Source organism: Pararge aegeria, chromosome 3, assembly GCF_905163445.1.
Source record: "Pararge aegeria chromosome 3, ilParAegt1.1, whole genome shotgun sequence".
NCBI classification, from domain to species: Eukaryota; Metazoa; Arthropoda; class Insecta; order Lepidoptera; family Nymphalidae; genus Pararge; species Pararge aegeria.
This window is the reverse complement of record NC_053182.1, coordinates 6986550-7009091: the sequence shown is the minus strand read 5'-3', so window position 1 is coordinate 7009091 and position 22542 is coordinate 6986550. Positions and strand designations below refer to the sequence as shown.

The 22542-nt window shown below is 35.7% G+C and overlaps 1 protein-coding gene across 1 annotated transcript in view; it reads right to left on the bottom strand.

Moving 5' to 3' along the window:
• Positions 1-2515: 2515 nt before the first annotated feature.
• The window catches only part of LOC120637134 (rho-associated protein kinase 2), a 28761-nt gene continuing 8734 nt past the window's right edge, over positions 2516-22542 (bottom strand). The window contains exons 5-13 of the mRNA XM_039908794.1: positions 15731-15921; positions 14964-15138; positions 13892-14049; positions 13181-13382; positions 12409-12677; positions 11752-11909; positions 10615-10740; positions 9204-9414; positions 2516-7892 (exon numbers count right to left, since the gene is read on the bottom strand). Coding sequence (XP_039764728.1) covers positions 7799-7892; positions 9204-9414; positions 10615-10740; positions 11752-11909; positions 12409-12677; positions 13181-13382; positions 13892-14049; positions 14964-15138; positions 15731-15921 — 1584 coding nt within the window. The 3' untranslated portion in view covers positions 2516-7798. The remainder of the gene's footprint in view (positions 7893-9203; positions 9415-10614; positions 10741-11751; positions 11910-12408; positions 12678-13180; positions 13383-13891; positions 14050-14963; positions 15139-15730; positions 15922-22542) is intronic.

Here is a 22542-nt window from a genome sequence, read left to right as displayed (position 1 = left end):
TAACTATCAATACATATAACATAGTATGTCTAGATGATATGGGAGTGGGCCGTGTAGTTAAGGCACGTGGTATATTAGTATTGCAACAGTTTACTAAAGAGAAATCGGACGTAAGTACGCTGCACGCTGAAAAGCAGCGTGACTGAATAACGTCAACTAACTAAGACACCGTACGGTGTACTGAAAGTACACAAATCTTGTACCAAATTCGCATATATTAGGCCACTGAAAATACACTCATGGTGCACCAAAGGCGTACTTACAGTTCACCGGTAACAATCGCTTTAACAAACATAATATACAGCCCAAGTACAACATTTACTCGCTCGCAATCGAGTTTTTGAGAATGGAAATAACATCGGAGTAAAATGGATCTCATTCGCATTGCGTTAAAGCTCAAATTTGCCTACAATTCCTTAGCTTCATTTGGGCAGAACTTTTGTAAAACATAAATCAGAAGTACAAAGCAATTTTAAAACGAGTGACATTAGACCAATTTTACTTTGAAGATACAGAGTTGGATATGCGAAAACGATTCCTCGTTTGCGAGCGAGCAAATCTTGTACGAAGGCTTTTGAAGACGCCGACAATACTCGATGCACCAATAGTGTACTACATCGAGCCGAGATAAACCAAGAGTACTGGCGGGGCAACGACAACATATAGGATTATCTCTACGATGGTATTCAAATACTACGAAAAAACTTATCTATATTCAGCGATAAATTAGCAATTATCAAAATATACCCCAATGTATGACAAACGATTAAGTTAATTGTATCCACTCGACATCTGAGAAGCTAGCTAGTTAGGAACTTACAATTTTAAATTGATAAATAAAAAAGTTATTATTAATAAAAGTATTATATAATAAATAATTTACATAATGATGATTTTACACTGTTCACTATTGACACGTTGGCGCCTGCGTGAGGACATTCCGAGAGTATTTCTTAAACCACCACCGAGTCTGATCCACTTAATAAAAATACTCTCAATAATGTCATACGACATTAGAACCAGCGCACAAATTATGCATAATAAAACATTAATATAGATATTGGATTAATATTAATGACAAGCATGAATTATTAACGGACTATTCACTTTAATAAGATTATAATAATCGCGATCGCATATGTAAAATAAAATTTTCCAAAATTTCTTTGGTAATAAACAAAAACATCCGAAAGTGGGTAACAAAATAATTTGACGTAATGATGTACATGATGGAATGACTTTCACAAACATTGCAACAGCTGCCCTAACAAAAATATAATTTAAAAATGCATTTTAATAAAATAAGCGTACACTAAGATTAATTGCAATCTATCATTTTTAAGTACGTAAATTTGAAATTCTAATGTCAGGGTTCATTGGATAGAGATTATTCCGAACTTACATCTAAATAACGTAAAAGCGATAACTGTACGCTTAGCACAAGATTTGCTCTAAAATAGATCTTGTACTTAGACTAAAATGGATCTTATTCATATTAACTAAAAGCTCGCTTTCTTCAGCTAGAACTTTTGGCAGAACTTTGTTAAAACTCATGCACATCTCATTTGCCGATATTGAGTTTAATATGCGAGCGAGAAAATCTTGTGTTAAGGCTACTGGTCAAGCGACAGGTTAGAACTCGAGTCGAGATAAAACTAACAAACAAAAATCAACATAGCTTTTGTTGCAGGAATGTTAACAGTTTATAGAGCAATAATAAACAGCGTATAATATGTTTAACAAGAACTAGTAACAACAATGCGTCGGAGGCCTGTTTCGCTTTAGCACCACGGGTGTTACTACACACGTCTAGTATCACAGCTATCCAAGTCTGAGCTTTCTTATACAGCATTTCGTCCAACTCATTTTACATTAGGCCAGTTAATTACCTACGAAGAATCTAGAAAATTACTCAATATTAAGGCTTCTCTTCACTTTGGCTAATATATATGCTAATAGTGAGGCAATCATTGTATCACAAGTTTTTAAGTTTTCCACACGTTTCATACAGACCAATATGCGGCCATGAAATGAATAAGACGATAACTTGTACAAGCTACCCTAATGTGTAAAGAAATTAAACAAAATACGGCTACTGAAAGATGCTTAGTAGAAATTAATCCAGAACATCATACTAAATGCTATCCTGGGAATATTCTACCTCCTGCATCTGTCGCCAACGTGACCTAATACTCCCACAAAATTGACTCCACTGGTTACATATTTAAAACCTTGGCCACACGTATTGGCCAAAACTATCAGCACATTGATATGCCAACGTGAACAGCAGCCATTGCAATTTCACATCGTCGTCAGCGGCAAGGAAAACTTACTGAGATAAGAGTTTGAAAAGCTGAGCTGTGAGTTACAAAATGTACTTTCACATCTACTTTTGTACTTTAGTAATCACTATGATGACTGCACCACGAAAAACTGCAATCATTCAAGCAGTTAAATTTTGGTGTTACCTTTTCTAATTCGATACTTTTTTTTAAATCCTACATAATAAATTCAATTCAATATAAGCTGATACTTAAAATTACAAAAGAATTTTTAACTATCATTTGTACATACGGTATTATATCACTGGTGCAGTGTAAGGTGACATGACAAATTGAATTTTTATCGATTCATTTTTAGTGTGTATTTCATTCTAACAAAATATTTTCTTCCAGTGTATGTTAAACACTTAAAATAAAAACAAAAATTAGTGGTAATACATAAAAAAAATTTGGCACCCACAAATTAAGCCATTAAACCTAAACATACAGTATTGCTTTTCAATCTAATTTTACGTTTATTAGGCGTGCTATACACATGTCAAGCGAATTGGCATATACGATTCAGCATTATTTGATAAAAAAAATTGTTAATACAACTGAAATAGAACGGCTACCAAAGAAGTCATAAGGCTAAGTCATAATAACATAGCTAAATTATTTGAACAGTTAGAATCATAATCCAAGCGCATGTTTAAAATATTGGTCTGTCTTCCATTATACGTCAATTTATGAGACCGATTTTGAAATAACTGCCGAAAGAAGTTAAAGCACTGAAAGGTGACTGGCATAAAATACCCGAGAGTAATTTATCTCGAGGAAACGAGAAAATAGTGATCCTGTGCGATTTTAGAACAACTGTCTGTCCAAATAATAAACTTGCCGTTGTGGCGATTCACACCGACTGGCAAGTGTATATATATAGCACGCCTTTCAAGATTTGAACTTTTACATTATCATATATAATTTTCTACGGTAAATTGGAGTGATTGGAGGAAGCCCTTTCGAGTCTTATCTAAATCGCACATTGATTATTCAACTATTCGGTTGAGCAATTACCAAGAACTACTAAACATTTATGGCACTGTTCCTCGTTAATCAGCAAATGTAAGAGTATGGCATTTGCTTCATATATTGTGCCCCTAAGAGTGATTAAATCTACAATAAATAGTTAGGCATCGTTCAACAGAGATGTGTGCTGTGTAAAGTTTAATAAACCAGTGTAATTGTAAATACTAGTTTCTATATAATTAATATCAATTCCCTGCAAATAGGCATATGAACTACTGGATGCTAAAGGCCATAGGCATAGGTTAATTATTTTTTTTAATTTAATAATTGTTATAAAATAGGCCCAAAATTTTGACATTTAGGCATTGAATTTTTCAATTGAAGAACATACAGAATCCTTATTCAGCCATTATTGCATTATTCAGTGCATTGTGTCCAAAAACAGTGAAAACGGCCCGCACACGTCTCACTCTACGACCGCGGATTGTTGCTAGCTCACAAACATTTTCCCATTGTATGGTAATCGTTATGAACATTAAAGGTAAAAATAATTACTGTAATTGATAAATGGTATAAAGTGACTAACTGTTTGTTTGAGTGTTTCTCAAACAAACAGTTAGTCACTTTATACTAAAGCGGAGTGGTTTTTGTTGCCTCAATATTGGTCTTGTTGTAGTGTAATACATGGTTTCTGTATGTTCTTTATTCTGTGCGTATAGGTATTGAAAACTACAGTGGCCTGCATAGAGGGTATGCAGATGAAATTAAATGACGAAAATCTCCAGTACGAGTTTTAAAAAAACCTAAGGATAGGCATTTCAAGAGTTATAAAAATTTACTTAAGAATTTATTTCTCGTTCTGGACATTTTATATCATCTGCATACCCTCTATAAACGCCACTGGAAAAATACATACCACGTTTAACGACGTTTTAACATTAGTTAGACATTGAAATTTATGCTTTGCTAGATAATTACAATTTCTCGAAAACTATTTTCGAGAATGAACATAAAAAGATAGTCACCGTTTCGACTAGTATCAACAAGCCATCGGAAATTTTGTAGAACAAGTAATTTTGACACGAAGTACTTTATTAACCTTTCAAAACGTGACCTAAACGAGAGTTCGGAACAAGCAACGGAATTGGTAGAATCCGTAACTTAGAAGCTAACGTATAAATGAATGAATGATGAATTATTCGGCTACCTCCTAAGTATTTCATACAATCCTTCATGTCATACCCCCAATTCGAAGAAGTAAGTAGTTCAAGACGGTTCTTTGCCGCCATACCTACTTGTATGAAGCCCTTATTAAGTACAACTTTTTAACCAAATAGGCAGTTACTATTAATTCCATTATGATAATTACTTTTTCGAATTAAAAGTAATGCTTTTTCTCGCTAAGGGTTACCGAGCTATTACTATAATTGATAATGAAGTAGTGTACGTTACTCAACTCGTTATTCTTAAGAGCAATAAAGTACGTGATAATGTTTTTTTTTTATCCTATTTAAATTCGAAGTTTTTACATTATTGTCTAAAGACAAGAAAATTGTTAATTGATTGCATTCATAATAGATCGAAATGCAAATGTATGTCTGTTAATTTAGTTTTCTTTCTGCTAGTTTATATATTTTGAAGTAAATAAAAATTAACGAATACTTCATTCGGGTGTTGCTCTAACATCAACGAATAATACAAATTATGAAAATGGAAAAGGTAAAATAACATTGTACTTTATTGTTTACCTTATAAAAGCAACTTTTTATGCAAACCATAAGTAAAATGTGTAATTATGGAGATCTCAACAAACCAAGTTTCCACGTCTTTTTTTTACTGTTGATGTCCTTTTTTTTGTTTCATGCAACTAGGTGATTAATACCTTACATTAAAAACTGTGCATATATTTAAAAATTGAGGTAAAAACAAAAATCTTAAATTGATTTAATTTAGGAAGTGATTCCTATATACTGTATTCCTGTCACATTGCTTTTGTTTCAAAGCTGAGACATAAAATGCTTGCAATTTTACTGGTTCTAATTAATTTTTAAATAGGCCAGTAAAAAGAGCGAGTGAGTAACAATTATATCGTAGAAACAATTTAGAATATTCTTGAGCAAGGTAATTCAATTTACAGTACAAAGCCATTAATTAGTCATTATAAATGAAATTTTCCACTATACGATGCCACTATTGATTAATTATTGTATGAAAAGGTGCAAAATTTCTGTCAATGCATATTGTGCATAGTAACGTTTTTTAAATGCATACGAGTCGGGAATGAATAGCAAACTTCGTATAATAAAATGTGTGTATAAAAATATTTCATTGGCTTTCGTAGACCACAAAAACGTGAGCAGGTAAATACCTCAAATTCCAGACATTATCAAAAAACTTTAACTCATTCAATCAATTGAATGTAACATGCTTATATTCTAAATGTAATCATAATTTTGGACTTTCAAACATTCAATTTTCATTAGTCAAGCCACTTAAAAATACGCGAGACTAAAAGCATAAAACCTTTCGTTAAACCTTTGCAACACCTAAAAGCATGTTTATCGCACCAAAATAATGTCCGCAACCATTTTTGCCTATCACATGCGTATTTATAATATGTATAAGCAAATTATAAGGAATAATAATATAATATCAACACAATGTAACTAATATTTACACATCGATGATTATATAAATACCTTGACTTGAAAACATCCTATCACGGGCACACATTCAACTCGCCAAGTCACACGTGTTGAGTCAAATCAAATCATAATTAATGAGTATGCCCAGACACATATAATTGACAAAGCGTATCGTTGAACATTGGTAATATATTTTTGGGCATACCTAAACACTAATATTTGGTTGACCCAACACGTGTTATTACGTGGAGTAGGGAAGACATGTCTATGCGGTCCCGGCTTCAATCTTGGAGAATGGAGAGTATAGAGTCGTATAGCAATTCAACTGTTTTTGGCGGTATAACAATTTGTATCAAATGTAGAAATAAAAAAAAGTTCTATTATCAATTTTCAACTTTTCTGTAGATGTTTTCGCTTAGTTCTTCTCAATTGAATATAATTGAGGTTTCATAACATTGATTTTAATCCACGAAATAATATCGGATCTGCATCACAGAGTTACTGCTTAAAAGTAGTCCATAATATGGAACAAGTCTTGATTATGTATAGTATAGATATTTCTTTATGTAGGTACTGTTCTCAGTGCCTAAGTAACAACCTAATAAAATCGGATCACCTTAGCCAATGTAACATTTCTTATTTAAAAGTTGTATACCTCATAGTCAGTGACATTACAATGATATAGAACTAGGTGTATCATATTGCTGTTGCCTATTTTTGTTTTAAAATTTTCACAATTCAATTCATAACGAGACTAAAAACTAAATTCACTATTTTTCCTTATTTATAATAACGGGCGGTGCTCACCGGCGGAAATCGCTACGCAAACTTTGTGTCGCAGGTAGACCTTTTGCGAAGTTTACGCTAGGCTTTTATTACGCAAGAACAACGAATAATTCTTTCACCAGCACAACTTGAATGCCTTTGGACTTGATCACACTTTTTGCGAACAAAAAGCTCGCGAACTCTTTCGCCAAACAAACATTATTTTCCCGAGTACAACTTTAGGAATTATTTTTTAACGTGATCTTCACAAACTTGCTACCAACCATTACAACAGTATGTATATATTTTTATTGTTGACGTTTTGTTTCTGAAAAATTGTTCTTATTAATAATGGCAGTAAGCCACCGGTTAATTTTGTGAATTTCTTCGTGCTTGATAAACGCTCGCGCAATTCATGTTTACAAAGGTGAGTACCGACAATAACAAGAAATAAAATGAGTAACAAAAATCGGCTACTTTATGTCAAAAGCCAATTTCAAAAATTGCAGGCCAATTTTCAGATCTTATAACTTAACAATGCCATGTCATTTTGTTTTGTATTGGCACTGGCTTACCTAATGCCACTTTATTATTAAACAACAAGACAGATTTCAGCTTAACAAACTTTACAAGGTAAACCTTTTTAAATGGCAAAAAAAATAATCTCTTAACTTGTTTTGGGGTTGATTGGCAGTACTAAACGAATTAGAATTATTTTCGCAATACAAAAATTATCTATGAAAAGGATTACTTATTAAGTTCAGCCGATATAGTGAGCTCTACCACAATTTACTTGGTCGTATACGTTTACCTTTACCTATTATCTAAACTGAAGATGACTTCTAAAAGATAAATAAAACAGGACGTTGTCCAAGCGACGTTAGATAGGTATGTATAAATTAACGCAGAGTAAATATCGAAGAATGTATGGTTTTCAAAGTAGTTATCCGTCTACACACGCGTAAAATGGCTACAAAACTACAATGTTATACTTCAGGATGAATAAAATTGTAGTTTACATTGCAATTGATTTGTATGTGGCTATATTAAGGCGAGATTGGAGTGGTGCTTGTATAGGTAACAACGTACTTGCGCGTGTCACTGTCGCGGGATTGAGGCGTTGGCGGGAAGCGTTGAGCTCCGCTGCGATGCGTTCATATACACAGCTTTCAGATTCGACCGCATCGAGTCCCTACACACAAAAATAAGATGCGTTCACATGCACAGATTTCAGAATCTATAGCGGCGATTCCGGACAAATAAAAGAAGATGCGTTCATATTCATTTAACAGCTTTCTACTTGCAAGGCAATTCGAAATTTTAAAAAAACCTAAGATAAGTTCTTTGTTTGCACTGTTTCGGAATAAATCTTCCATTTTTAAATTGCAAAACAGATACGAGTTTACTTTGTTATTCATTTGGCCGCTAAACGCAAAACGGTACGGGTCGCCTCACACAATTACAAGGGTTTAGGCCGAAGTCCATCACGCTGGCCCAGTACAGATTGGTAGACTACACACGGCTTTGAGAACGTTATGGAGAAGACTCAAACGTGCAAGTATCCTCACGATTATTTCCACTTTTCATGGGCTAACTTGTAATGGATTTAAAAAAATACATCGTAATGTGTGACATGCATAGGTAAGTAATGCGTATATCAATATTAATTGTTTAAGTTAATATTATGCTTTATTTTATGAAATTATCTTTGCCATGATAGGACCGAGTGCGAGAACGTTGATCGCAAGTTAACAACTGAGAGCTATTGTAGGGTGCCCATAATTATCTTTTCCGGAGACGAATCTTTTGTAACCGTTAATTTCTGTATCGTTAAGTAAAACATAAAAAAAAAATATATATGTTCATAAATTTGGTTCATGTATGACATTAAAATATCCACACTAAAAAAAAAACTATCCTGTACATAAATATGTAAATATATAATATAGTATCTATGTCAGCTGCTTTGCCCCATAGCAAGATCCCATAGTACATTACACTATGACAATACGCAAAATAGACAAGCCTAGCAGTTTCAGTTAGAGAGAAGAGTTATAAAAAGCCTACCCTCGTATTTATAACTGATACTAGAGATTTTCTTCCTCTTATATCATCTGCATACCCTCTATGGACGCAACTGCCTACGGGCACAGTAAAGGTACCAGTTTGTCGATGATCATATCATCGACCTATGCCACCAATCATATGTTATATATTTTCATATTTAAATACAGGATATTTTTCTTTTTCGGTGCGGATATTTTAATATGTCATATATGAACCAAATGTATGAACATATATACATTGTTTTATTTTTGTTTTAATTAAAGTTTCCGGTAAGTTTAAAGTAAATTAGTCCCCGGAAAAGATAATTATGGGCACCCTACAATAGCTCTCGGACGTTAACTTGCGATCAACGTTCGGTCCTATCATCGCAGCGTTAATTCCATAGCCTGCGCATAGCCTGTATGCACGCCACTGGCTGTAGGTGTGTGGGGCTCACCTGGGCGACAGCTTGGTGTGGTCGTGGTTGGTGTGCGCGGCGCGGTACCCGTAGCGCTGCACGCGCCGCGCCAGGCGCGCCACCCAGCGGCGCTGCTCGGGCGCGGCGGGCGCCAGTAGCAACAGCTCGCGCGCGCGATCCGCGTGCAGCTTGCACGCCGCCACGCCGTCGCCCTCGGATACGTGCTCCGCGTGGATCTTCATTCGGCAACCTGCGCGCGGACAGCGGGCAACGGGTTACCGTCACGTCATATTTGACACACCTGCAGTGGCGTGCACTTCATACATGCTCAAAAGCACTGCATACCCAAATTATTTTTTATAAGTCATATTGTAGATGAAAATTTCCATTTCATGCCATGTACCTGCTTTATGCATACCCTGGTCAAAAACCCTGTGCACGCCACTGCACAACTGGAATATGTGTTTTAACACCAGCCCCTCCACATTGTGCTACATGAATATTCTTAGCTACTTCGGTCACATTGCTCGACGCCTGCCCAGTGATATGGAGATGTTAATACTTGTAGGTAAGGTGGAGGGTAAAAGACCACGTGGCCGATCACCTCGTCGCTGGTCTGACCAGGTAGTCGCTCACAGGCCTCCCTATCACAGAAGCTATCAAAAAGGCCGAGGATAGAACAGGATGGAAGGCTGTAGTAAAAATCGCTACGAAGGAACTTTAATCCGGACACGACCTTCAGTAATGAAGTAAACGACGAAGAAGAGAGGAATATGTCGTTCCTTATAGCAACTACTTCGCACGCTCAGGTTGCCTTTTAAAGATCATTTAGTGATAAGGACGCCTTTGCAATAAGTAGGTACTATTACTGTTTTCTATTCTACTTTCGCCAGAGGTTGTCTGGGAGAGATCGCTTTAGCGATAAGACCGCCTTTGCACACCGAAACTTATTTTTCATTTTATTTTTTATTTTTATACATTGTCTTTCTCTTTGTATTTTGTTTTTTATGTGCAATAAAGAATTTAGTCATGATAATTTGTGGTGTGATGAACATTAAGAGTTTTTCAGTGCCTGGGTGTTTATCTGTATCATATCAACCCTTTACCGGCCCACTATAGTAAAAAAATTAGAAGTAACTAGCAGACTGAGTATAAGATTTGCTCGCTCGATATTATAGTATTTTTCAAGTATTAAACTCCGTATCGTCAACTCAATCTGTCACTCGTTTTAGAGTCGGAAATCCTGTAATTCTAATTTTTTTAAACGCTCTGATAAAAGCCCGAGCTAAAGAATTGGAGGCCAATTTGAACACTCTTTTAAAATTAAACACAGTACAAATAACATACATTTCACTCCGATGTTAAAGTATTTCTAAACTGGAAAACGACACCTCGATTGCGAGCGAGCAGATCTTTTACTAAGCTCTAAAATTTTAATGAGTTCACTCACGTCGACACTCGTAGGCCTGGGGCGGTCGGAACATGTGCCACAGCGGGCGCGTGCAAACCTCGCAGGCGGTGGGTATGTGGTATGTGATGCTGACTAAATCGTGGCCCTTGTGTTGCACCGTATTACCTGCAACAACAACAATTGGCAAATCCTTATTTTTGTTTAGAAGCTAGCGTAAAGGTGCATCTTCTTTAAATAGTATAAAACAAAGCCGCTCCCATTGTGGTATACATGCATACTATAGAAGAGAAAATAAAATAATAATAATGTTTACTTCGGATAAAATTCCATACCTTGTAACAACTATCTTTTTAACTATTTTATTAATTGAAATTGGCCAAATATATCTCCTAATTAAGTTGAGTACCCTCTTGAGCACTTGGTGTATGAGTGTGTACCAACCCAGTGCTCCATAGAGGGATTTCCATTTTCCCATTTGTTGCTTTATATTTTAAAAATACTTTTGGATCTTTCGCGCATCCTTCTCATCATTGATGCAGATGTGTTTCTCATGATTGCGTAAAAGTCATCAAAGTGATTCTCCGCAAACATTTTTGATCAGCCCCATCAATATTCTGAAGCCTGTTTTGTAATATATACGTAGGTCAACAAAGCCAAAAAAAAAAACTAAGATTTGAAATGAGATGTCGCAACAAAAATATTTTTGTTCGCTTACAAACGCTGGCTTATTTTTACGAGATTGATTAATACGATTTACTAAGGCATTGTATCTTACAAAGATCAATAAAAAAAAGTCCGCGATGGATTTATTTTTAAATTCCTCATTCAATAAGATACATTATATACGTTGTGCAGTTCATGTGGATAAAAATTGTCTTTTACAGCATATCATTAAAATTAATATCTTAGAGAACATCAGACATTTAAAGAGAGGCTGATGGACTCAACATTCAAACTCTCGCTCAATTACATATATACCTGCATACACTGCACCCATGCGATGCTCGGGCGGGTCGCTAGTTATTTATATCATTACAAACTAGCGGACCGGCTATATATAAACAAGATTTATGGTTTTCACCGCGTATTTTGTACGCAAACGACAGTAAGTAATACCCAATCGGCTTTGTGCCCCCTCCAAAACTGGCTTTTAAACTATAGTTTAGAAGAACATACCGGCATGATCCGTCCCATCGGTTGGCTGGTCCTGCAAATCCCCAGGCCTCCTCGCCTCCCCCTCGCCAGCGTATAACAGCTGGAAGATACGCGGAATGTCTTTCGCGTCGGCCCGGATCACGTCGCCTTGCGTCACTGACCTCACGTGAAACACTTTGCTGTAACCAAATAGTACACATCTTAAACTATATAGATATTAATGGAACCAATTAAGTTGTACATAGATCTCTAAATTTAATTAAATTCGACCTGTCTAAAAATAGTGCTATCCCTCTCCAGGAAAAAGACAGCACTATTTCAGACCTGACAATTTAGTTTAGATTTGAGTAAAAAAGAAATGATACGAATATCCGCCTACAAATAGTTATTCGTCTATATAATAATCATTCGACGTCGAATCGCATAATTAACTTTGTTTGTTATTGTGATAAGGGTGAGTAATAAGAGAAGTGGTTTAAAGTTAAAGTCTAAATTCCAATTAAAATTTAATGTTTTTTTTATCATTTCGTTATTATTGATGATAATTCAAAAGCTATGATTAGCTAAAATTTCAAAGGGTAGATAAATGCAATAAGTTGTCCGGAAAAATGGACAATTTTTGTATTGGGACATGTCAGCATCTGACGTGTTAGTTAGCAAAAGAAATAAACATCTAACCTCAGATCCAATATCATAACCGGGTCCGTGGTGTTTTGCTTGTCGTTCTCAGAGTTGTAGAAGATAATCTTCTTGGAGGACACCACGACGTATTGTTTCTTCCAGCCGTGCCGCCGAATGTTCTGCTTGAAGGGCACCGAGAGCCAGCCCTCGAGGGTCTGCTCCGTTTCACCGTCCTCAGCGTCGGCGGAGGACTGCGACGCTGTCTCACTTGTGAGCGCGGCTAACTTCTCCTTTAGCTGTTCGATTTCGACGTCTTTGCTGTCAACCTAAAAATATATTTTACTGTAGTTATCTCGTTTAAGGACATCGTTCTTCTAGTGGTGTTTCTTGATGACACCATTATATAATTTTCATTTACAATTATATCATTTTATCGACTCACAAAATAAAATCTAATTTTGAAGTAAATTTATATTTCGTCCGAGTTTACTACGTTTCTTACGAATTCCGTGGGAACCATTTGTTTTCTTGGGATTAAGAGTGGCCTTCGTTACTATCCTTCCTTTCAAATACCTCTATACCAAAAGTCAAGACAATTGGTAGTTAGGGCGTTAAAGACGGACTTACAAACAAACATTCATTCGCATTTATAATATTAGTACGAATAAGAACCAATATAATTTAAAAGCTGAGTTGCGCGCAAATATTCATTAGCTTAAAGATTTTAAACTAAGAATTTCCTGTCAAAAAGATCCGAAACCTAAAATTTTGTTTGAAGGTTATCAAACTTAGAACTTGATCGGCAGTAGCACATAATATACAAACATACCTCCATAGCGAGGCGCAACCTTGTCTGTTGCTCTTCCAACAATTGTTGCTGCGACTCCTGCAAATCTCGCTGCAGCTTTGAGATGTGCTGGTCAGACTTTTCCTTCTCACGCGTCAGGTCTTGCTGTAGTTTACGGTAGTCCTTGTCCTTACGAACCGACATCTTGCTCTTGTTCTTTGTCGTCGCTGGATTCATATCTTTCCTGATAAATAAAATATAAGTAAGTAAGGTTATGTAGGGAGGTATATAGTTAATAACTTACTTAATATGTGAGAAAAAGAAAAGTTTTCGTTTGGACAAAAATGTTTGTTTTAATAAGTTGCTACATAATAATATAACTGTTTAAGTATAGTTTCTTCACTAGAAACCCTGTCAGGGGTACATGAGCAGTGATATTAGACCCATTTCAAACCTATCAATATTGAACACTGCAAAAAGTATTTAAGTTAATCGGTTAACACCAAATTAATACGTTTCTTCTATGTTGGGTTGGGTTGCTGAGGTTCTTGTATATCTTCAATTTACAAACTCTTTTTATATTTATTTATTGTTGTATAGGCAATAGGAAAATACATTCTGCGAAAATTTTAACTCTATCTGTGGATTTTTATGAAATTACAATTCAATGACAGCCAGACGGACAAAAGAGTAACAGGGTCCGTTGACACCCTTCAAGTGCTGAACTCTGGAAAGACACCTAATAGATCATACCTGTTCATAATTTCAGCCAGCTTATTGACGGCCTGTTGTTTGAGCATTATCTCAGAGTTGAGTCTTTTGGTGAGGCGATCCACCTCCTCCTGCAAGCGCTGCAGTGTTGCGACACGCTCCGCCAGCGCCGTGCCGCTGCGACGAAGCTCGTCAACCTCCTACAAGATAAAATATTTTTATGACATGTTATAACATTTAGGCACAGTGAATTCTTACATCGGTAGCCCTTTCTATATATACAAATCTGTGCACAACTATACAACCTGCGCCATTAAAGATAAGATTTATAAGTGCTATCTCATTCGCATAGTATTTGCATCCACCCGTTTGTTGAACGAAAGAGATAGGACGACATCTACCGCATTTTACGAATCTATTCTTTATTGGCCCACCGAATCCATTACTGGCTTACTAAAGAACATTGGCCTCCTCTCAGAAAGAGAAGTGTTTAGACCGAAGTCCACCACACTACCCAAGTACATATTAGTGGAATTCACACCTTTGAAAACATTAAGGAGAACTCTCAGGCATGCAGGGTTCCTCACGATGTTCTACTTCTACGTTAAAGAAAGTGATAAGTGTTAGATTTATGGCTGAAGGCGCACATAACTCCGAAAAGATAAAGCTCGGGATCAAACTTTGTTATCCAGTAAGTGACACCGAAGTCCTGACCACTATTAACACATCATATTTTAAAGTATATCTAGTCTAGTCTAGTCCCGTCGTGACCACAATCCATGCAACTGGGTCGAAATATCGACAAATCCAAAATATTATCGAACTATATTTAAGAAATATATCGAATCAATATTTAAAATATATTTTAGTTAGCCACGCTACAATAATTTGTTTTAATTCTGATTTATAAACTTTTCATTTGATACCGACGCCGTATCGCGTGGCTTAGTTTCACTAAAAGGTGTTTCCTAATGCACCGAATTTGTAACTACAACTAGAATTTGGACATACTAACTGGATAACCATTTTAAAACAAAATAAAGTTACAGTTCAAGATAGTTTTGTGCAACCACTTGAACAACGACCAATGGTTTTAGCCTGTACAACCACGTACCTTCCGCTGCAGATCGATTGTTGCGCGGTTTTCATGATCTCGGTCCCGCAGGCCTTGCACTAGCGAATCACGAGACGCTAGCTCGCTGCGATGCTGCGCAAGCGCATCGCGCATCTCTAGCTCTTTCATTGTCTTCTCCTTTTCAAGTTCTCCGACTGTCTCTTCCGCTATCGACCTTCGCAACACATTGAATAGGGTTATATACATCAACGCAACACCTCAAACGTCGTTATTTACACAAGCTAGTTATGTTCATGCGGTAGCTCAAAATTCCACACACACAATTCAAAACCAATTTTTGCAATAGGAAAATTTTTATTTTTATTACAGAAAATGGCTGCTCGAAGTGTTTTAAGCAAATTGGCATAACAAGCACCAAATTATATTCTTTTTGCAGTACTATTATAATTAATTATAAATTCCAGCAATCTCGTTTACGCGGGTTAATGTTTCTAAAAATACCGTGGGATCTCTTTCATTTTCCGGGAAAAAGATGTACCCGTGCCTCTTTGCTAAACACTAGCTAGTCACACTGATTAGAAACAAAATATTTGTAATTTTCCTTTACTATGTATTGTAAACAAAAATACATACATACTTTCACGTTTATAATATTTGTATGGCAGTATGGATACGGCATTATATCGATGTACCCTGTGTATTTGCGACTCATAACTACCTAATGAACTATATATAATTGTCGTTGAGAAATTGATTCCGGGAAAAGCTTTTCAATCACACCATCCATGTAGGAGTATTTTACGTACCTTGCAATAGCCTCGGAGTCAGCTCGGGCGATCGCAAGTTGCAGTTGATGCATGAGACTGGCTCGCTCTTGCTCAAGGTCGCGGGTGGCTCGGGTGCTCTCATCCAGCTGCGCGCGAGCCTCGCTCGCTTGCGTTCGGTACACAATGCAATAGTGCTGCTCATTCTCCAACTGAGATCGAAGCTCCTCACTCTGCAATGAAAAACGTATACTCAGAATTTTATATAGAAGATTATAACGGAAACTTACGTCTTCCATAGAAATAGAAAGAGGCGTAGGACAAGGCTGTATTTTATTACCCCTACTGTTTATTTTCTATGCTAAGGCTATATTTTCGGAAGCGGTAGAAAACAGTCCAGACGGCATATCAATTGAGCGCAAAGCATTAAATAACATCAGATACCCAGATAATACGATATTAATTGGGGATAGTCTTATACGATTTCAAGACGTTGTTAAACATATAGCTTCAGTTAGTGCTGCGTAGGGCATTAACATGAACAACAAAAATACGAACACTTCATGAAAGAGTCTAAATTCAGATATCTAGGCACAGTAGCATAAAAAGAGCTAGCACGCAACACCGTTTCTTGAGTGAGGATTTTTTCAGTCTCTGTGTACGAAACGATGGTACTCCTCTTCGAATACGCATAGCGCACATCATTATTAAGATCAGCGGTGTTTTGTTTTCCTTCGTAATGCTATGAAGAAAAACAATTTTACTACATTTGTAATAACTTTTTTTGTTTACCTTAAAACATTTAACAAACTTTATTCCCTTCCCCATTATGCGTACATTTAAGGTCCTCCACCTTACATACGTTTCAATGTTCGAGTCATCTATAGAATTTATAATTTTTTATATTGCTTACTTCTGGTCTCTTGGGCCGACTTGAACAAGGTACACTACTGGCAAGGACGACGCAATGTAATTTTAACGGTTCTTATACAAACTACCAGGTTAGCCAGTGCATTTTTATCTGTCTTACTATATGTTAACAATAAATTTCTATCTATCTTACCTAAATGAGGGTCTTAATCAAAATCGTCAATCAAACGTTATGATGTAACGTGACATCAAATAGAAAACGTACGTCAAGTAAATGGTTAAACTAGAAAGGCACTACCTACCTACCTAAACCTATATATAGAAAAAAATATTTTGTGGTTCCACGATTCAGGAATTATAATTATGGATCTGAGTCAGATGCCAATACAAAAAGTATGTTAAACAAATCTCGTTATATGCTTGTTCTAAAGACAATGAAGGCAATGTCCACATTTTATTTCATTTGTATTTGTAACAAATAGTAGATAATTAAAGCGGCGTTTGGAACTGTCGGAATGCTGTTAATGAATGGACCAAGTCATACTGAACCCCACACATTCATATTTAATCACATTTGAATTATGTATTATGAGTCCAGCGATCAGAATAGGTTGTGTATTTACCTAAACTTAAGATTAGACAAAAGTTGAGATTCCTAACGACACTCTTCCTCTTTCCATACAACGTGTACATTTTTTCGGAACCTTTCGGGATATCGCTTGGGTTCTAAAATATGTTATCAATAATATACTTAATGGAATTCGGGTGTTGTTAACGAGAATTAAAACAAATTCCAGCTATGCAGTTCTAAAATTAATACAAATCGTAAATTAATACAAATCCTGAGAATCATTGAGTTCAATTTAAAGAACGGCAATGTGTGTTTGTTTAACTTTAACACAAAAACGTGTCTTTATAATGGTTAAAACTCAATTAGATATTGAATTCCAGTATCTTTGTGTTTTAATAAAATTTTTAGTCCCGAAAGAAAATGTACACGTAAGTAAGTCGCCACTTTCTGTCTCTGATCTTTGAATTTTATGAAAATGTATTCTACCGTTTCCGACCACTGGACGATATGAAAAAAAACATGTCAAAATATATTTGTATGTTGTCAATTTTTATTTGTTCTAGAACTAATTAAAACAACAAGCTTATAAAGCATTAAGCTTAGCAATTAATACAGCTTTAAAATCATTCGTAATCATTAAATTACAATCATATTAATTTATATCCTTGCCATGATGATCTTGACTAATCTATACTAATATTATAAAAAGAAAAGATTTTTTTGCGTGGTTGTACCAATAATGTTCCTTGGTTGTTCCAAAACCATTTAGGCTGCGAAACAACTGGATCAATTTTAACCATTTCTTCGCCAAAAGTGAGCTACAAAACTATCACGAAATAAGATGGGCTATAATTTATTTAAAAAAAATAGAGATTCACCCGAAATGGGTAATTTTTGCCTATATTATTGATGATACATAAAAATTATGTACTACATGATTAAAGTAGGTACTCATTATTATATTGTACAAAAGTCAGCGAGGGATTATATAAAAATATCATACCTAGTTAAGTCGCAATAGCAGCTTTTGTGTTCTAAAATTGTATTAAATCGCCGGTAGATACAAGTGGGTAACATTAGTATCGCAGTATTATTAAATAAACAGTTTTATCACTAAGGATATTTATTTAGCAGTAAAATATTTTTTAATTCATTCCAATAGGACTTCTTATTTAGAAGTTGACTATTGTGAAATTCGATAAGCATTCAAATAATTTTCATCCCCAAATGTTAATATTAAATAATGCGATAGATAGATATTTCAATTCGTCCTTTTTTACACGCTTTATATTAAGGCAGAAACTTAATACTATTATGGGGTATATGCATGCGAATTGCCTACGCGGGCACTTCCAGTCATGTGTATTTTAAATTGTGAAAAATATTCAATTCTCATGAGACAATACTATAAAAACCTAATCATAAAACGCGGCTCCGAAATTTTTTTACCGTTACTTTACCGCTCGGTGTGAAACATCGCGAATTTATCGAAGCGTAACCGCGTAAGTTTTAAGCATCTAAATAATTATCTCTTGTTTTTGGATTAGTTTTAAAACTATGATTTAGACTAAATCGGGTTTGTTTTCTTATTAAGGGACTATCGAACTGTTTGCATAACATTAAATATGTTATTAGTGATAAAAAAACTAATTTTAGAAATTTTGTCATTGAAAAGGTATAATGGTTATTTTAAATGCATTAAGGTTAATTTAGCCCGCTAACATCCCGCTTTGGAGCAGCGTTGTTCTACTCTCTAAAACCCTCTCGCCCAAGAGAGAACGGCTGTGCCTAAGCATTAGGACCTTTATATGCTTATATGCTATATATAGGATTTTGGCGATGATGATTGATGACTTTCAGTTTTAATAGTAGTAGGAGAAAGAGATTTTAGTGACGGAGTTCGTCCGGGGAAATAACACCATGCTTATTTCTCCCGCTAAGCAGCATTGTCGCAATGCTGTATTCCGGTCTGAAGGGCGTGGGTGCCGGTGGAATAACAACACATGAGGCTTAACACCTACGCCTCAGGATGATGGGGACAAGATGGCCATTTGTAGCACTTATTCCTTGAATGCGCTTTGTAGTGTTGTTTTGTTTATTGGCGATAATTTCCAACTTGTCATCAGGTGGGCCATCTGATGCTTGGTCCGTCAATTATTACAATTTAAAAAAATCTCAACTGCTCATTAAAATGCGAGATAATACCGCATCATATTACCTCTACATCAGCATCTGTCCTTTTTGATACGTTACTCTAACGTTTATAAATTTGTGAATTAAAAGCTTTAAATAATATTTAATATTAAGGCCATCCGTAGAGCCGGAACTAACCGGATGGCAATTTATCATGCGCAATGAATTGCTCTTACTTCATAGCTCAACATTAACTAGACTGTGAGATGGTGATAACAAAAAAAGTTTTAAATCAACGAATGCGGTTATCACAATCACTAACATTACTGTAACATGTTAAATGCATGAACGATTTACAAGTGCCTGTAATAAGGTCTACATGAGCAAAATTTCTGCCCATAGCTCTCCTTGCAAAGTCCTCTTCCTACCTAACTAACATACAAAAATTCATCGAAATCAGTTCAGTCTTCCCCGCAAAAGAAGTCCTAGATGTGAAAGACCAATAAAAAAAGTTCAGTCTTTACCCGTTTCCCAGATTAGCCCGACCCAAGATTTTTTAGTAAAACATGTGTTTAAGCATAAAGCAATAACATAACTATCGTCCAATAGTAGAGCTTAGGTAAAAAAGAGGCAGTTATATCGACATCACACAGCGAAACTTAAATTTTATTTATTTGTATATAGATTAGAACTCCAAATAAGGACACCCAGAAAGCATGACGTATGTGTAAGCGGTGTAGTTTTATTAAAACTTTTAAATTCAAGGAGAAAATAAAGCCAACATATTAACAAATAAAGTTGACTCAATAAAATCGTAACTAGTTAGAGATGAGCAGGAAATAAAACCGCGCAAGGCATTCCATAGATGAAACTGTGCAATAATGCAAGTGTTTTATGAACCCGCCTTCGTTCATGTGCTATTTGCTTTAATAACATTAATAAATTCTTATAAAAGTCGCATAACTTCATTGTTTATTGTACAGTTTAATCCACGACTTTAAATGTTTTGTTTTGCAAGACGGGGCGAAACATTTTATTAATAGCCATATAAGTACCTACTTAATACTGATCTTAGACAATTTCGATCAGTAATATACTATGGAATACAGCATTGCGACAATGCTGCGGCAGAAATAAGCATGGTGGTAGTACTTCTCCGGACGAACTCCGTCACTAAAAGCTCTACTACTACTACCAAAACTAAAAGTCATCAATCATCGTCGACAAAATCCTTATCAGCCTATTAAGGTCCTCGTGTAACTTTTTCTCTTGGGGCATATGCTGTCCAAAAAAATGCCCTCCAGTGTTCGTAGCAAAAATGTTTGGCTATAGGCCCTTCTGACTTATAGGCCTACTTCACAATTCATTATCATAATTAATAGCAAGGATGAAATAACCTTCGATATTCTAGAGCATGCTGTAATTGATAGGGGACGTGATATCTGACAGCACCGATTTTATTGCTACTCGAACGATTCTACAGTGTATCGTGAACGTGTGTACAGGGTATAGAGTATACCCAAAACTAAAACCAATCAAAAGATTTTCCCTTACATGGTAAATTATAGATGCAACTGCAAGCCCATTTTGTATCTCGTTGGATATGAAATTAGGTTACAAACTATAGAAAGTTGCTATCAAACAACGATCGAACCTTGGTGTGCATTCTGTCATATGAGTAGACAACGGAGATGACGTCTTTGGCACTGTATCTCGGTTTGGCCACTAAGGTAACTTTCTTATTTTCTTACGTAGATAAATAACCACCGAGATACTCGATAGGCCTGCACATCACTAATATTTGAACACGGATAATCTGATCAAATTAAAAGGGACCCAGAATCCAGAAAACTCAGACCATGATATGTCTTTCCATATCCAAAAAATGTACTTTAACTATTAGTTCTTTTGTACCTACGTTTAAACACGCTTATCTAAGAAATTACAAGTATGACTAGAAAAATTATTTTGTGCTACGCACGCAAGTTAACATAGATGAATTCGCAGGGCACAGCATAAGACTATAAACCTAGTTTGTAAGGTTGCCATTCCACCAAAGATGTGCTAGGATGGGTAGCGATATATGTTTGTGAAACACACTAAAACACTGCCTTTACCTACTTTCGAACTCATCATCATCATTACTCTGAGCTTCGTTATCATAAAACAGCTTAGATTTTGTGGAAATGGAATTATTGTTCCACAGCTTAGTTGTTCCAACGCATAGTTTCAAAATTAAAAGAAAACTAAATGAAATTATTTATCTGCAGGAAGAAACACATTGTATAGAGGTGATCAGTGGCGTGCACTTCATACATGCACAAAAGCACTGCATACCCAAATTATTGTATATAACCCGTATTGGAGCGGAATTTTTCCATTATATGCATTATATTCCCTGTGCACGCCACTGGGGGTGATGCAATTCTATTAAGTCCAATAAAGCTTCGCGCACAGACGTACAAATATTTGGTTCGAAGTAAAAAGAGTATGACACAGTACGGACAAAAAATTATACTGGTAGTTTTATCTTTAAGCTCGCGCTGGTTATTGCTAGCTACGTCTCAGCATCGCACATCGTAACTGGAAATGCAACCTAGCACCTATCAATTCTGAGAACACTTTTATCTATATTCTTTCTTTAGGTGCTTATGCTTCTCGGTAAACAAGATTCGCTGTTCACGATCTTTCCAATTAATCATAATTTAAATATCAACTTGTATAAGAAACCTTAAAAAATATGTTTTCATCATGATCATTATCAAACCTTTACCGACTCACTACGGCACGGGTCTCTACTCTCAGAATAAGGTTAAGGTGAGGGTTAAGGCCGTACTTCACCTAGTTGGCCGAGTGCGGATTGGTAGACTTCACACACCTTGGAGAATGTTACGGAGAACTCTCAGGCATGCAGATTTCCTTGAGATGTTTTCCTTCACCGTTAAGTGATATTTTAAAATCCTTAAATTAAACGCACATAACTCCAAAAGTTACAGGCGCTTGCAGGAATTCGAACTCTGCCCACCGAAAGTTAAGTCGAATGAAAATATATCTAGGTTAAATCTTAAGGCGTAATATTCCTGCGAACTTGTACCTAAAGATAAGATGTACAAAGCTTTATTTGAATATTATTTAGGTTAAATTACAAAGGTCTTGTAGTATCGTATGACCTGCATACATTGTATTCGTCAGCAGAAACATCATAAATTCATAATACTGGCGTCCGTATTACCTTCCTACATTAGATATTGTATAAGTAACTCTTATTAAGATAAATACA